General features: G+C 37.2%; 1 protein-coding gene across 1 annotated transcript; it reads right to left on the minus strand.

The window, feature by feature from the left end:
* Window positions 1-4,185: 4,185 nt before the first annotated feature.
* Window positions 4,186-6,660, minus strand: LOC131321765 (PKS-NRPS hybrid synthetase cheA-like). Its single transcript, XM_058352702.1, has 2 exons — window positions 5,653-6,660; window positions 4,186-5,557 (listed from the first exon to the last, which is right to left on the minus strand). The coding sequence occupies exons 1-2, from the start codon at window positions 6,654-6,656 to the stop codon at window positions 4,264-4,266; spliced, it is 2,298 nt and encodes a 765-aa protein (XP_058208685.1). The 5' UTR covers window positions 6,657-6,660; the 3' UTR covers window positions 4,186-4,263.
* Between the last annotated feature and the right edge of the window lie 11,854 nt (window positions 6,661-18,514).

Genomic DNA, 18,514 nt, shown 5'->3' on the forward strand with positions numbered 1-18,514 from the left:
GTGTGGTGTATAGTGCTTCACCGTGGTCTCACGGGTCGTCGTTCTGCCGGCAGTCGCATGCCAGAGCTTGAAGTTTCAACAATGCTCGCACCGGGTGGTCCTACCATCATTGGGTTTCGCTAGTCGGTGGTTACTCGTCGGCGTCATTGTGCTTCTGATATGGGTGTGCCAACGTTGAGTTTTTCTGGACATCATAGCCGCCTAGGTTTCATCTTGTGCTAACTGTGGGTTTGAACTGGGTGTCTATTTGGATACTCAATTATCTTTGCTGCGATTGGTTCTTATGTCTAGACGTTTATTGCCGGCCTGCTTCGGCACTAGGTGCCATTTGAGTAGTTTTAGATAGTTTTGGTTCACTCTTGCATTTCGTGATGAAATTTGTAATTGCCTTCAAACTTCCATGTTAAATGGATTCAATCGAATAAAAAAAAAAATAGAGCGGCAACAAATGTGTTGATTTTGCCTCTTTTTTCTTGACAGTACACCTATTTGGCGAGGAAAATGATATGCAACAATTTCTTCACAAATTAATGAGGAAAAAATTGAAGTTTTGGAGTCGAAATCAATTCGTCGAAAACAGAGGCAGAGGCAACACAAACAAACAAACAAAGGAGAACATGTTCCAAATGGGTGCTTTAGTGCTGCTATTTCTTTCTGATGTTGCTGATGCTGCCTTGTTTACTCTTCTGCTTTGACGCCTATTTTTTTTATTTGCAAAAATAAATAAATAAATAAATAAATAAATAAATAAATAAATAAATAAATAAATATATATATATATATATATATATATATATATATATATATATATATATATATATATATATATTGATAAGGGTACATCGAGGAAAAGAAAGAGAAAAGAACAACACCCGCTCTATGATATTGATACACTAGCGTTCAGGCACGGCTCAAACAATCTGCACACGCAAATCATTACTGGGCTCACGTGCAATATCTACACCCTCAATCCAACGATTCCAACAATGTGAAAAGCAAATAGCCCACGCATATTCATTGACCTGATTAACTTGAATCAACAAATTAAAGAACAAACAATTTATCAATCTCTAACTTTTGCATTCACAAAATCAATGACAATACCAATAAAAATAATACACAACAGAGATCACACTCTTCATTTATGTGCTTATATAGAAACCCTGTGACATCCATGATCCAAGACATATAAGCAATAATTTAATTCATTCCTCATTGGAAGTATTACATTGACATCATATCACCCAAACCAAAAAACCTCGACCTGCACACTTCAAAATATTTCATTTGCATTATTGACCTCTTTGATGTAAACGTGGAATACCTCTTTGTCCAATTGCTCTATTTCACAGCAGCTGTAGTAGAGAAAAAGTTCCAGTCAGAACCATGTAAAAGTCATATAAATAGGATGAGCCAAAAAATGACAATGTAGATAGGGTGTGCCAGGAATAAATGTTAATACCAAGATGTTCCTTATGTGACCATGCCATTGAAGGAATCCCATTTTTCAGAAGTATGACTAAATCTCAATTTTTCAGAAGTTTGGCAAAATAAGAATACCAACTTTACCCAAGTAGCAAAATAGATCACATAGTATTAAACTTGTAAGCAAGTCCAATTCTGCATTGAACTACCTGATTGGCCGGTCGCTTCAAATTGGGATTGGGGCACAAATCCTTTTCATCCCTTGTGAAGGAAATAGAAACCTCTTACTGGTGGCATCGCCGCACAATTTACCCTCTCCCTGAGGTCAACAAATATTGGAATTCAATAACTTGAATAGGCATACAAACAACTTCATACTTTGTTGCAGATCAAAACCTTGTTCATATACAATCCAACTTCCACAGTGGCACAATGAATAAGAAATCCCAGAATTTTAACAGAATATTGACGATCTCAATTCCCATTGTTCAACAACATATGCACAATCTTAGATTAGTTTTTTTGCTGCAATGTCCTTGCTAAGAGAAGAAAATTGTACGCACAAAATGGACAACAAACTAAAAACAAAATTTGTTATTTTCTCTCTGCTTAATGAAGAAACTTCGCTCCATCTCATTTTGTCAAGGGCTTAATGATTTTTTTGAAGTTACAGTTCCGGCTTGTCTGCGACCCAAAAGAAGCAAGACTCTACATTGTGTTCTCAACACCTAGAAAACATTGACTCCAAAAAATCGACAAAAAAAATGCATTTCTTGAAAATGCGTTTTCTTAAAAGTACCAAAAATGTTGTACATGAATCAAATGTGAAATGTCCATTAGATAGAATAACACACAATCAGATTTAAAAAGATCAACAACTAAATCAGCTCCAATCGCTCAGGCTTCAACTACACAATAAAAAATGGAGTAGTAAAATCATATGCCGGAACCACATATACAATAGGTTGAATGAGTTGCTGCTGTCCATGAGTCCAAATCAGATCTGAGCCTTGCACGTGAAAATCAAAACTTAGATACATTAACATAAATAACCAAAGCAAGGTATGATTTTTTGAACACAAAAGAGCAGAGAAGAAAGGTATGTGGTCATTCATGTGTCTGTCTCACATATTTTGCCAAACACGTAGAATGTAAGAAAAAAGCATGTACCCACCCATATCTCTCACACATTTTGTCGAACACAAAGGATACAAATAAAAATGGGAGCACACTTTGTATGGATGCTCATTTTTACAATTCTAGTGAATAAATTTAACTTCCAAATGTTAATAAGAGGTCTCTGTTTAGGTTAGAAAGGACTCACATGTGGCCAGACTCAATCTTAAAATTAAACATCAAAATAGTCCCAACAAACTAAACCAAATTTTGATTGAAAAATTCAGAGAACCCAAAATACTGTGGTAATTAGGGTTATGGCTACCAAACATTCACGGCACGTCAATGGAGAAGGGAATTTCGCTAGTCTATATAAAAGAGAGATGATGGGAGATATATACACACTGAGAGAGAGAGAGAGAGAGAGAGAGAGAGAGAGAGAGAGAGAGAGAGAGAGAGAGAGAGAGAATAGAAACCCACCAAAGCAAATGTTATTGTACTGCGAGAGAGATGCGACGTTGGGAGAGCTTCGTTTGGATTTTGAAAATGGAGAGAGAGAGAGAGAGAGAGAGAGAGAGAGAGAGAGAATAGAAACCCACCAAAGCAAATGTTATTGTACTGCGAGAGAGATGCGACGTTGGGAGAGCTTCGTTTGGATTTTGAAAATGGAGAGAGAGAGAGAGAGAGAGAGAGAGAGACAGAGAGAGAGAGCTTCGTTTGAAGAGAGAGAGAGAGAGAGAGAGAGAGAGAGAGAGAGAGAGAGAGAGAGAGAGAGAGCTTCGTTTGAATTTTGAGAGCTGTTAATCACACCCCCCGTGTCAGGGGGGTGTCTGACACCGGAAGGGGGAATTTCCCGTTTTACCCCCATCCACTTGCTCTCTCTCACCCATTTTTGTATCTCACTTATTTTATTATTGTATAAAATTGTAAATATTAATAACTTTTTTTTCACATATTTTTTTTAAATAAATTTTATATTTTTAAAATATACTCAACGAAACCTATCAAACGAGCCTAATATTGATTGTGAAATAATGTAAAACAGAAAAATTATATTTTTGTAATAGTTTAAACTGTCTAAAAAGGTTGAAAGTATTGCAAATTTCAATCCGTTTGAACCGGTAGAAAAATTTTAGTTTTCTGATCATTTTATCTTAGATGGTCATAATTAAATTTTGACTATAATGCTCTCGTTGATTAACCCTAAGAAAGTCATATAATTAAATATCTCTTAGGGTTAATCAACGAGAGTTCTAGAGTCAAAATTTAATTATGACTATTTAGGATAAAATGATCAGAAAAATAAAATCTTTCCACCGGTTCAAACGGATTGAAATTTGGAACACTTAAATTTTTAACCATACTTTTTAATATATAAACTATTCGAAGATGTTGAAATCACGTATTTTTTTAAATAAATTTTATATATTTGAAATCTATCCAATGAAACCTATCAAACAAGTCTAATATTGAATATAAAATAATGTGTTTAAATTAAATGATTTTTTGGGCCCAATATATTAACTATTTGTTTTTATTTTTTTATTCGTCATTTTTTTAAAATTTCTATATTTGAGTTTTCAAGTAAATTATGTATGTTGAATTCACTTAAATTTACTTTATATTTCTGTGAACAGTCATAAATGCAAACTAAAATCAAATTTCATTTAATTACAATTGAGTATATAGAACCAATACATGAATATAAATAAATACACAAATTTAGTCAATATTTCCGCCAAATTGTGGTCGTTGTCCCGGTGGATCTATTTGCATTACTTCGTACCACAATTGGAGGCGTGCTTCATAAGGATGAGCCCATCCATGTGCTTCATTTGATGCATTTGGCCTCCACCATATGATGATGGGTGGTACAGGGTAATGACGATATAGGAAAATTTGCACGAAGTGATTGCCATTAACACGGCCAATAGCTATATGTGTGCGAGCTGCTAATGGAACTGGATGTGAGCTCAACGGCAAGTGAGTGAAACAACTCGAAGCAATCATATCAAATGTATGCAGTACAACATTGTACGTTGATGCGATAACGAGTCCCAATGATATAGAATCCATCCAATGATCCTCTGGTGCCGATGGCTGAAAGCAACGAAGTCTTTGTAGCACCTGAGATACATAATTACGTTCTGGATAAAGCTGATCGTACAGGACCCAATTTTGTTCAATCTCTTGGATAAGGTCATGTCGTACTTGAGCCCATTCATCTTCAGAACCATAGAGTTGCGCAGCTAACGCCCTGAAACCACAATGACCGTCAGGTCGAACGTCAACACAGTGAGAAATATAACGCCGATACTGCTGAGGAAATTTGTCAACGAGGTGATCCCTCCCATTGCTCCTTCGTGATGTTGGAATACGTGAGGTCCGAGATTCTGAAGTGGATACTGTGAAGGAAGGTATGTGACCTCTATTTTGCTCATCTCTGCCTGTAGGTCGACCCCTGTGTTCTGTGTTGTATGCTGGGGGTCGAACTGTGCAACGAGATGGATCCGCCATATCGAGAAACTTGTCCATCATAGACTCTCGACTGTCGGAATCCATTTCATTTAATCTTTCAATAAGCTGAGCTGCCCTGTCGGATCGTGCTCCCTCGTCAGTATGCCTCTGGGCGTGCATTGACAACGTACTCCAGTGAGAGTGGATAGAGCTTAGCGGAATTGGTCTGTCCACAGAACGGTAAAGTGCAATATCGTGAAAGCATGGCAATCCGTGTGTCCTTTTGATTTTACAAAAGCAAAGGCCGGCTTCGTTATCAGTGCGTTGTGCCTGTTTATGGATCAAGTCCATTGCCTGTAATGAAATGCGACCTCTGATTTCACTATAAATGCCTTCATGTAGATGTATGTGCCTTGGAATGTTGAGAGATTTCTGGAACGACCCCTGAATATCCTTGAACTGACTGGTCAACATCTTTTCTATTTTCTGAAAAGATGTTTGAAGCGAGGACATGGTATCTCCCAAGTATCGTTTAAGCCTCGCATGCGCAGATTCCGCCCTGCAATTTAATAATACATTGTGTTAAATAGGAAAGTTACATAATGTATTCATTAGTGCATAACAGTAAACATTCAATGACTATAGGAAAGTTACCTTTGGCTTGAATTGCTCCCGAGGTGCATAAACTGGTTTATATATGCTGCAACAAATCGCTCTTTGTAAGGACCCAACCATATATCCCAAAGGTATTGTATAGCATTAGAGTATTGTTCAAAGTTTCCGCACATGGCATTCCACCTCTGTTGCAAAGACATTGGTGTCGATGAATGAATAAGCAACTGCCATGCCTCGGAAAACTCGTCCCACCTCGTACCAAGCATAGGGCTGCACTTCTTCATTACACACTGGTTTATGTGCCAAATACAAAGGATGTGCTGTGCCAAGGGGAAACATATTTCAATGGCGCCAAGAAGTGCCAGATCCCTATCTGAAACAATCACCGATGGCAACGCTGCCCCTTTTCCAACCATCCATCTCTTTAAAGTATCCAATGCCCATATCAGTCGCTCTTTTGTCTCATTATTCAAATATGCAAACATAAGAGAGTAAGTTTTCATTGTGGATGTGATACCCACAACTTCCAAGAGTGGAATTCGATACTCATTACTCTTATACGTCGCATCAATAATCAACACGGACGGAAAATTGACAGATAGCTCTAGGCTTGTAGGATGAATCCAAAGAATATCTGTGATTTCGTTGGTGTGTTCATTTGTAAGATAATTGTAAATGTAATGTTTCTCGTTTAATTCATTCAAGATGTACCCAATAGGAGATAGATCCCCCAGTTGCTCTTTCTTATACTGTGCCTTCACATTGTAAATACTTCTGATTCCTGTACTAATTGACGAGTCTTGTTGTCTCAGCAAATTAAGAATTTCTCGAGGCGCGGTGCTGCTAGACATGTCACGAACTAATTGCTGCTGGATTGGGGTCAACCTTGACGGGTACTCATGTCCCTCAAAACCTTCCGCTGGTTCATGGTTATGAAAACCTTTAACAACCTTCAAACTCCACATGACACCGTTTGGAGGTTGTGGTACACCTCGCAGCTTAAACGGGCAATCACATTTCTTAGTTCCAGTAATCCTTTGCATTGAATGCCCTTCTAATGGAGGTCTATACAATCCTCCCCTTTCACAAATAAGAATGCACTTTGGCATTTTGTTGCCCTTTATACTAGCAGAGTTACTTATAACAATCACAAAACCATTTTCCTTGCCAACGCTCCGCACCCAATCTACCATGACAGCTCTAGTTTCAAATATCTATAACAAAAAAAATTAATACGTATAAGCACAATGTAATATCCCGTATATTAAAAATATTGATTCTTGCATGTAAGTTTTAAGTGGTATATAAGTGAAGGTGTGTGCACGTGGAAAGCTGATATGCTTGAAATATGACAAAATAAGTAACAAATGTAACACCCATAAAATACAAAAGTTTAATTAAAAGAATTAAATTTTCGAGTGTCTTGGACTCGAGAACACCATGTATTAAGAAAAAAAATAAAAGTTATTTCATAAAACGAATTTATATTCTCATTCTGGTATTGGATTTGTTATGTAGCATTAAGTTTTTAGCAATAAAAAGTATTGACTGGACTATTTGGATATATATGCATGGATAGTCTTAGTTGTTTAAAGTTAGGCTGAGTGTGTGCACGTGGAATAAAATGGTGAAGGTGAACTATGTGCATACTTTTTCATGGTTTTGGCTATATATGCTTATAAGGATCTTAATTACATGAAAGACAATAGAAAGACAAAAGGCCAGAGAGGGAGAAACAGAGAGAGAGTCGTGAGGCAGTGGCGACTCTTTCTTATGAGTTTCATGGTGGGATTATATCAGATGATAGGGCAATTTAAGGGTGAGTGTGAGATACATATTTCTTGTTCGAGTTGCTGCGGGAAAAGAAAAAAGAAACGTGGGTCTTCTGTAACAATCCGGAACCTCAAACACCACTCAACTAAAGATCAACCATATAACGAAACGTATGTATATCTATTGCCTCTACATGATCACGTGGTTTGGTACATAGCATCACTTTTCTGGGCCATCTTTGAGTAATTTATCAAAGTAAATTATTACGGCTTCGTTCAGTTTTTTATTATGTGGTGTGGATGCTGTTTTTTTTATCCTCATTAATGGTGGAATTTACTCATTGAGTATCGAATTGGAGGTCGTGATTATCAGTGAACAATTATAGTTTTCGTTCGATTTTTTATTATGTGGTGTGGATGCTACTTTTTTTACCCTCATTAATGGTGGGATTTGCTCATTGAGTATCGATTTGAAGGACGTGATTATCAGTGAATAATAGTGAAGAGAGAATAACAGTGGTCGTCAAAATTTCATGGATTTTGTACTTTTTAAAAAAACAATAAAAAAAAAAAAAAAACAACCCCTTACACGTGTTCCACCACCCAAAACCTTAAAAATCCCTCCTCCCACGTTCAAGACTCTAGACTCAAGACTCAATACATGCAGTTGCTTCCATTCAATCCAAAACCAAAAACTGCTCCACTTTCAAAACCCACACTCCACTTTAAAGACTCACGGTGCAATAAACGGAAAAAAATAAAAAACAGAAATGCAACATTTTGTGGATTTTGTGATATTTGAAATTTGATTGTGGGTCACAATAAAAATTGTCACATATAGGACTTTTTCCATTTCGTGGATTTTTCATTTTCAAATATCAAACAGGAAGTTGTGCAAATTTTAACAAAATCTGACTTACACATGCATTATTTATAATAAATACATGCGTATTTTCTAATAACAAATACTAGAGGCCGGGGCACACGCAATGCGTGTGCAAGTCGGATTTTCACAACATTTGTGAAAATTTAATCAAACAATAAAGTGGGAAGTATTTTTACAAAAATGTTGTAAAAATCCGACTTGCACACGTATTGCGTGTGGCCCGGCCTCTGGTATAGAGTTATGGGAGACAACCGCATGAATTATTGGTGCCATATGTCATTAACCCCATACAAGCTGAAAACCCTCAAATTCTTCTTTAGCACCCACGTGCCCATCTCCATGCAGGAGTATATCTCCATTCTTTGTCATTTATCTCAAAATGTAGTCCATAAATATTTTAACTTACTCTCAACTAATATATGGTCCTCATTAAAAGTTACAATCCTTTCTTTTTTTCTTTCTTTTTCTTTTTGTACAAAAATGAGAAGAGAATCGGGTTTTACATCTTCAGTCAAGAGATGAATCAATATGCTCATTCGGTTTTCTGATTTAATCAAAGGTACGCTATCGAGATTTATACAAGATTAACAAAAATAAGTAACAAATATGTATAATAACAACAATAATAACTAACCTGGTTAGTCGTAAATTCGGCTGTGTAATCACGCCCAACGTAGGAGTTGCTCTCCCCACAAGGAACATCATTCGTAATATCGTTCCCAACTGACCAACTATCCGGAAAAAAAAAATTATACTGATCCATAATATTTTTTTATGAATTACGAAAATGAAATGAAAATTGAGAAAAATTGTGAAGATGTAATTACTCAAAGTTGCTTTCAATCTCAATGTATGCAAGAGTACACCATCATCAGATTATATAGCCAAAGGAAATGTTCAAAACCATAGCCAAGGTGCCCTGCTCTGATCTGCAGCTGCAAATGCAGCTGCTCTGCAATTTGATAAGGTGCTCAACCATAGGTAAGTTGATAAGGTGCTCTGCAAATTTTTTGTCTCTGCAAGTTGATAAGGCTCAAATACACACAAAAGCACCACATGTACTACAAGGCACCGGTTGCCTCTTCTTTTTTTTTTTTTTCGTTTCAACATCATTTTATCATAAATGGTCATAACTAAAATGATCAGGAAACTTTTTCTCTTTCCACTGATTCAAACGGATTTAAATTTGAAACACATTTTTCAACCTCGTTAGACAGTTTAAACTACGAAAAAAGTATAGTTTTGCCGTTTTACATGATTTCTTTATCAATATTAGGCTCGTTTGATAGGTTTCGTTGAGTAGATTTCAAAAATATAAATTTTAAAAAAAAAATTTACCTGAAAAAAATGTTATTAATATTTAAAATTTTATAAAAAAATCGAGAGAGAGAAAGAGGGGGGCCACGTGGGTGGGGTGGGGAGGACGGGAGGGGCGGGGGGGTTAAAAAAGTCAGACTCTGCCGTGTCAGGGGGGGTGCCTGACACGGGGGGGTGTGATTAGTAGTTTCCTTGAATTTTGAATGAGAGAAAGAGACGCAGAAACCTACAAACAGAAGAAAAAGAATTTTTATTTCTATAGATACGTACATCTGTCATATTAGCCATTTATTGTTTCCTTTTTAAATATTTACCTATCTCTTTAATTTTAGGGTCTCCTTAATTTTAGTGTAAATTAGACGAAGATTACCCATCTCCTTAATTTTAGGGTCTCCTTAATTTTAGTGTAAATTAGCCGAAGATTACCTATCTCCTTAATTTTAGGGTGTAAATTAGCCGAAGATTTGTACCTCATTTATTTTCGAAAATAAAGAATCACATTTGTATGTTTCCTTTCATCTTTTTTCCAAATTTTCATTCTTTTCAAATATATCACTGGCTATACTTGTAACAACCCGATATTTTTATTAAAAATAATATCATATAATTAGTATTATTGCTAATAAAAATTAATTATTCTTTAATAGGTTATATTTATACAAACATAATTATTCTAATCTAATTATCTTATTTCATTTTTTTTAATTGCATCATGCATATTACGAATTTCTTTCCACCTCTCCATCTCCTACTCAGACTCTACTCCCTCTCCCTGACTATCTCCACCCCTATTTTCGTTCATCTCAAGCCCTAGAATTAGAATCCTTTTTAAACTCAAATTTCATCAACTTTTATAAAAAAATTCCCTTATATATACCCTATAAACCCGACCCTAGGGCACACCACGCCACTCCCCATATTCCACCAGTCTAGAGAGAGAGAGAAATCGGAGAAAAATCGAACTCCAATCAATGGAGTTCTAGAGAGAGAAAGAAAGAGAGAGAAAAGTGGGTTTCGTAGCCACGACCAACCGAGACCCGAATTGACCATTCCAATCTCTTCCTTCAATCCCAAGCATCCCCAAGCATCATTCAATTCGAGCCCAAAGTCCCCCGATCGCCAAAACCGTAGTCGTCTTCTCCAAAAATCAAGTTTCGTTCTAAAATCAATTCGGCCCGAACCAAGGTAGTATAATCCCTTCCAAACACTCCTCTAAGTATATTAAGTGTTTTTATGCGTAACCCAATAGCCCGAACGAACTCATGCATCAAAACCGTGACCAAAAACCAAAAAAATCGAATCTGACCCGAACCTTGTGGCCACAACCTGTGGACCGCAAGAACCAGTCGCGAGTTCGTGGCTGGGCTTCCCACCGCAACCTTTGGCCAGTCAGACCTTGCGGTTTGACCTGTTTCGTTTCGAATCGACTTTTCGACCTTCCGAACATCGTTTTCGACCCCCGAACTATTTTTCCTAGACTTTTCACACTCCAAAGATCATAACTTGTTAAGATCATATTTTTTTTATTTCATTATCTATTTATTAAATTATTTGTTCGTTATCTATCAAAGTTTACAAACGAAAAATATTTACAACCTTCCAAACAACGTTTTAACACCCAAACTAATTTTTTCTAGACTTCTTGCATCTCAAAGATGATATCTTGTAAAGATAATATTTTTTTTATTTAATTTACTATTTATTGTTATTGCTATAGCGTTTTCAATCAAAAATTCTTTACGATCTTATAACCTTATTATAAATGCCCGAATAATTTTATTTAGACTCTCTATATTCTGAAGATGAAATCTTGTTATCAGTAGCATATTTTAAATTCGCAAATTATTTATTATCTATTTACTTCACTTTCGGCCACTTTATTTAAACGTCTTTATTTAAATTAATCCCGTGACCTTCCGGACCCAACTTTTGACACTCGACTAGTTGTATAGGACCTGTAGGACTCTTATTTAGGTCATGATAAATGTTTAAATATTTTTATCCAATTAATATATTTAATTTGTTTTTAATTAATCTATTATCTTAGAATTAATTAATAAAAGCCTAGAAAATTTTCCTTTTAAATTCCTTTTAAAACTCTTACTTTATTGTTGACATTGTGACTATACAAGATTAAGGGCAACGGCCCGTTCATAATAAGTTGCGTGATTACGTTGTTTATTAATTGTTTTAATTATTATTGATTTGTTGTATATTGCATCGATTTGAGTGATAGATTTGGACCCTAGAGACATGGGGTGGTATGCGAGTAGAGTTCACCTCGACAATACTAGATAATGGATGAATTGAAAAGTTTTATTTCTAGATTGCCTGCAGGCGTGATGTTGAGATTTGTGATGAGATTGAAACTGGCGTGTGTCCAGTGATGAGTTGATAAACTGGCGTGTGTCCAGTGCTGGCGTGTGTCCAGTGATGATTTGATAAACTGGCGTGCGTCCAGAGATGATGGTGAAGTGGTATATAAGATAGACGAACCCTAGTTGTGATTCAGGCATGATAAGCTTTCCTTTGTTGTAGTTATTGGGATGCATACTCGGTACATAACTTAGATGCATCTGCGACAGCAAAGGGAAGTGACCTCATGGGACCGAGCATGGCTAGCGGTTGAGGGAGGAAAGATCCCGCGGAGGAGATCTTAGATTTCACGTCAAGTTAATGGATAGTAATGAACTGATTTATGTGGAACAAACTCTGTATTACTTTTTCGCACTATTATTATTCCTGCTGCTTGCTAACTGTAAAGTAAGAAGGGTAGTTGGGTTGGATTATACTTCGGGGTGAACTTGTTCACTCAGGTACGGATTGCCTGGCTTCCGTGCCAGATTTTGCAGATAATCAAGAAGAGACACCAAATTCCGAAGGTGAACAATTTTATGCTGAAGAGAACCCAGAGGTGGGAGCCGAGCCAGAATATGCTTAGGACCCGTATCAAACTTAGAGGATGGCTCTGTTATTTTGTTAGTTTATTACCACAAAGACTATTTTCAGTATTTCTACGATAATTTGTAATAGACGAAACTTTAGGGTGAATTATCCGGTTTGGATTTCGAATTTTAATTTAATAATTTTTTAGAAATTAATATTTAAAACCTCCGATTTTATTTTCAAAAATCGGGGCATTACAATACTGCTCGTAGATCTTTGCCGTTAAAAAAATATGTATCGATCCTAGGGTCGAAAATATATAGATTTTCATTATTTTTATTTCAAATTTTGGCTGATTATCGCATTAGGATTAGAATAACTTCATTATATATAGATTACCATTATTAGTCACTAATTTCCGAAATATTATTAGTCAATAAAAGAAAGAGTTAGGATTAGGATTTGGATTAGTCAATAAAAGAAAGGCACGATTGATTTAATTTCCGAAATATAGCATTAGGATTAGGATTATACAATTTTGGCTGATTATATAATTTTTGGAACGTACAATTTTGGTGGATTATAGCATTAGGATTAGGATAACTTCATTAGTTACCATAATTAGTCACTAATTTCCGAAATATTAGGCATGATTGACTCAAAGTCATGTAAAGGGATTCAAAGGCATGTATTTCCAATCCAATAGTGGAAAATATGTACTAATCCAACGGTAGAAAATATAAACCACTCTCCTTAGGATTAGTCAATAAAAGAAAGGCATGATTATTTTAATTTCTGGAATATAGCATTTGGATTAGGATTATACAATTTTCGTTGATTATACAATTTGGAACATACAATTTTGGTGGATTATAGCATTAGGATTAGGATAACTTCATTAGTTATAGATTACCATAATTAGTCACTAATTTCTGAAATATTAGCTAGGCATGATTGACTCAAAGTCATGTAAAAGGATTCAAAGGCATGTATTTCCAATCCAACGGTGAAAAATATGTACCAATCCAACGGTAGAAAATATAAACCACCCTCCCACATTATATAGATGAAGCAAATTGATAGACCAAAAGAAAGAAAGACCATCCAACCAAGGGTTGAATGATGATACAACCAAACACCAAACACCATCCAAAAACAAAACCAAATGCCGCATCAGAGAGCTACTCCAAAGCATCCAAAGCTCTCCATCGAAAACATCATAATGCTGATGATTAATATTGATGTCAATGCTTGTAGGAAAATAGTGCGGAAAAAATAATAAACGATTTTATTAATTTCTGGAAATTACAACATGAACATGAATTACAAAATTACAGAATATGAAATGTAGACATAAACTGTAAAAGAGTATTAGCAATTTCAAACGGAGACCCGTTTTGTTCAACTGTGCCCGTAAGACAAATTCGTCATCTTACCGGTGCTGGAGGTTGTGTCGGTGTTCGTCTTCCAGGGTTGACTCGGTTACCACTCAGCCGCCGGAGCACCGCTGTAGACTGCACGTCGAACCAACTTGTGTTTGTACTCTTTCTCTCAAAGGAAGAACGATATTGCAGAAGCCAAAGAGCTTTGGATTTTCGGTGTGATTTTAGTGTGTTGAAACCAAAGGAAGAGGTCTCCTTTTATAGCTGAAGGAGGAGCCTCTGTCATGAATGTTGCAATGATGGAGGAGCCTCGCAATCAATAGGGGAATTGATTCTGTAATTCAATTCTGAAATAAAACTGATACAGTTATTATTTCTAAAATTGAATACACAATCATGGGTAATAATTCTGGGTAATCAACCCAACTTTAACCACCAAACCGTGCACTGTTGTTGGTCCGAAACCCACTTTGAGAGACAATTTCTCATTCAACTCTCAATGGAATTTATTCATTCTTTCATCGGTTTAAACTCCCTGGCAAGGAGTATCTAAAACCAACTTGGGCCACCTCACGCGGTATGGGTCCCACCAAATTCTCTTTGGTTAAAATTTCATTTTTCCAACAATCCCCCACATGAATGAAATTGGCTGAATCCGACTCGGGAGACAAAGCTGACACAAGAGAGAGTACAATGGAAAATTTCCGCATAGGATAGGTAGTTTTTGGCCTTGAACTTTCCCTTGTGAATACCTATCGGATTTACTGGCTGACCAGTGAATATGTTGTCTTGAATTGTTCCGCCGTTTGTGTAAACTGAGACAATAGGCATCACACGGAACTTCTCCCAACACAATTCAGCTCTCACTGTTGGGTTCGTTTTGGCTATGACACCCCTTCCTGGTTCTGCAAGTATTTTCTTAAGAATTTTGCGTTCATAAATTCTCAAAGAAGCGGCCCCACTTCATACTCACATAGGTGACCTTCTTATAAAAGGTATCCTGCTATACCCCGCCTGGCATTCCAGCGCATAAGAGTCATTAAAAACCAAACGCTTAACCTGTTTCCATATGTAGGTATCACTATTTCGCACCATAGGAATGAGCAAGAGAGTATGTCTCCACAGTGATCGTTCTCCGTTACTCGCAAGTAGGTTGTCCCATTGAACCTAGATCTTGGGATCTCTAGTCAGCTAGGTTGGGTTTCTTTCACGGTAACACGAGTGTAGTAGGCTTTAGTCCCATTCCCTTCGATGCTTTCTCAACTAGCTCTTTGTTTAACCCTTTGGTTGGCGGATCCGCAATGTTGTCCTTTGACTTCACATGGTCAATAGTAACAACCCCAGTTGAGAGTAATTGTCTAATGGTATTGTGTCTACGACGGATATGCCTAGACTTACCATTATACATATTACTTTGTGCCCTTTTTATTACTGATTGACTATCGCAATGGATGCAAATTGCTGGCACAGGTTTTGACCATCTTGAAATATTTTCTAGAAAATGGCATAGCCATTTCGCCTCTTCAGTTACTTTATCTAAAACAATGAATTCAGATTCCATCGTAGAACGTGCTATACATGTCTGTTTTGAAAATTTTCAAGAGACAGCTGCACCGCCAAATGTAAAGACATATCCACTCGTGGATTTCGAGCATTTCATATCTGATATCCAGTTTGCATCACAGTACCTTTCTAGTACTGCTGGATATCTGGTGTAGTGCAGTCCCAAATCACGAGTATGCCTTAAATAGCGTAGTACTCGCACTATCGCCTTCCAGTGGTCATGCCCTGGATTACTCGCGTATCTACTCAGTCTACTAACTGAATAGGCTATGTCGGGCCTTGTACAGCTCATTAGGTACATTAGACTCCCAATTATCCAAGAATACTCCAATTGGGATACCCCTACCCCCACATTCTTGGATAAGTGAAGATTGACATCCACAGGAGTCCTTGCTATACTCGTATCAGACTTGCTGAACTTCTCAAGAATCTTATCGACATAATGCGACTGAAATAGTGCAAGTCCATCAGATGTTCTAGTGATTTTAACACCTAGTATTACATTTGCAAGACCCATATCTTTTATGTCAAACTTCGAGTTCAACATCTTCTTGGTAGATTTGATAATCTTATCGTTACTACCAACAATGAGCATATCATCAACGAAGAGACACAAAATGACGTAACCGTCGTCCGTGTCTTTGACATATACACATTTGTCACACTCGTTGATTGTGAAACCACTTGACATCATAGCATTGTCAAATTTCTCATTCCATTGTTTCGGTACTTGTTTTAGACCATACAAAGATCTAACAAGTTTACAGACTTTCCCTTTATGACCTGGCGCAGAAAAACCCTCGGGTTGTTCCATGTAGATTTTCTCATCTAAATCGCCGTTTAGGGAAGCTGTCTTCACATCCATTTGATGTATCTCCAGATTTCGCAAAGCTGCAATTGCGATTATCATTCGAATGGATGTGATCCTGGTGATAGGAGAATAAGTATCAAAGTAGTCTAGGCCTTCTTTTTGTCTATAATCTTTAATGACAAGCCTAGCTTTGCCCTTAAGACAAATTCGTTGCCTCACCGGTGTTGGAGGTTGTGTCGGTGTTCATCTCCTAAGGTTGACTCGGTTACCACTCAGCCGCGGCAGTACCGTCATAGACTGCCTGTCGAACCAACTTGTGTTTGTACTCTCTCTCTCTTGACGGAAGAACGATATTGGAGAAGCCAAAGAGCTTTGGATTTTCGGTGTGTTGAAACCCAAGGAAGAGGTCTCCTTTTATAGCTGAAGGAGGAGCCTCTGCCATGAATGTTGCAATGATGGATGAGCCTCTCAATCAATAGGGGAATTGATTCTGCAATTCAATTCAGAAATAAAACTGATACAGTTATTAATCTTGAAATTGAATACGCAATCATGGGTAATAACTCTGGTAATCAACCCAGCTTTGACCACCCAACCGTGCATTGTTATTGGTCCGAAATCCACTTTGAAAGACAATTTCTCATTCATCTCTCAATGGAATTTGTGCATTCTTTCACCGATTTAAACTCTTTGGCAAGGAGCATCTAAAACCCACTTGGGCTCACCTCGCGCGGTATGGATCCCACCAAATTCTCTTTGGTTAAAATTCAATTTTTCCAACAATGCTCTCAACTGGAAACGGGCTCAACCTCTGATATTCTCTATTCCTAGCTACTATTGGATTTGGATCTTGCTGATTCTCTTGGTGTTGTTACTGGATGGGAGCTGTTTGAAAGAGACGATGGAAGTTTCCATTCATCTCCTAGGGTTTCATTCAATCTTTGGTTGGATGTATATTTTTCCCTCTTTTGGCTTTTTTATGCTTCAAGTTTTTCCTTTTGTATCTAAAGTTGGCTGCCTCGATATACCCTTTGCCGAGTTTTAATAAAATCTTTTTGCCAGTAAAAAAAAAAATTGTAAGCAAGAACGTGCAAAATTAATATGGAGGGGGAGCCTCAAAAAGCCTAAAGGGCACGTTCTAGAGATTGCAGAGATCCCTATTCGCAGAGCTTAATTGGTTTAATGTTTCTCCATACCAGCATGGAGTCCTAGATAGCATTGGATTAGAAGATTCATGTGCTCTCCTCTGAAGATGGGGGTGGCCTATCCATCTTTTGGCCATCCATATAGACTCGGATATCGACTTGAACTACACAATCCCCGTCGTAGATTTCAGCATGTTTTGTAATATATCGAGATATATGTGCATAGACCTCACAATGATGCCCCTATGCTTCCTACTCGGATAGGAAAGGTAGAATAGGATGCGACTGCAACCCATTTAGTGAAGTAGTCGATAGCCACCAAAATGAACTCATGTCCGTTAGACGCCTTTGGAGTCACCTTCCCAATAATATCACTGCCCCAAACTCTTCTCAAATTCGAGTAGGGTTTCAACTGGCTTTCTGAAAAAATAGAAATGACCATAGGGGCGAAAAGCGCTTGGGCTAGACTGCATGGATGGGTAGGCTCCTGTGAGTCCAAAAACTAGCTGCCTATGAGCTATCGAGATGGAAGGAAAGGCACATATCTCTACTAGACGAGCTTTGTAGCGATCTAAAGAACCATCAGGTTTCACCTTAATTGAGTAGATCCATTTACTACCAATGACAGTTCCATCAGAAGGCCTTGGAACAAGATCCCAAGTCCTATTAGCCTGATGGATTCTCAGGGTATCACCGGCCAGATCCGGATAGCCGAGGAGGACAAGAAAAATACCACTTTTGCTACAGAACGGGGATCCTACGCGTAGAATGTTATGCCCGTATATATTATACACCCTAAACTGAGTAGTTACTAATCCATCAAACTTGACTTGAACAGACACTACAAGAAAAATTCAATTGGGTGACGAATGAAAATCGTCACAAATTGCATGTTTTTCGTCACAAATAATATAGGTGACGAAAAAAAATTTGTCGACTAAAGGTTGTCGAGGATTCTTACCTGGTGACGAAATCTATTTTTCGTCACCAAAAAGTGAATAATTGATGGCGAAAATTTTTTCCTCACTTATTGTGCTTTTTGACGACGAAAAAATTCGTCACTAATGGGTGACAAAAAAATTCATCACCGATGAGTCACATTGGTGACGAAATTTTTCGTTGCGAAAGATGTTTTCATA

Source organism: Rhododendron vialii, chromosome 4a (genome assembly GCF_030253575.1).
Source record: "Rhododendron vialii isolate Sample 1 chromosome 4a, ASM3025357v1".
Lineage (NCBI taxonomy): Eukaryota > Viridiplantae > Streptophyta > Magnoliopsida > Ericales > Ericaceae > Rhododendron > Rhododendron vialii.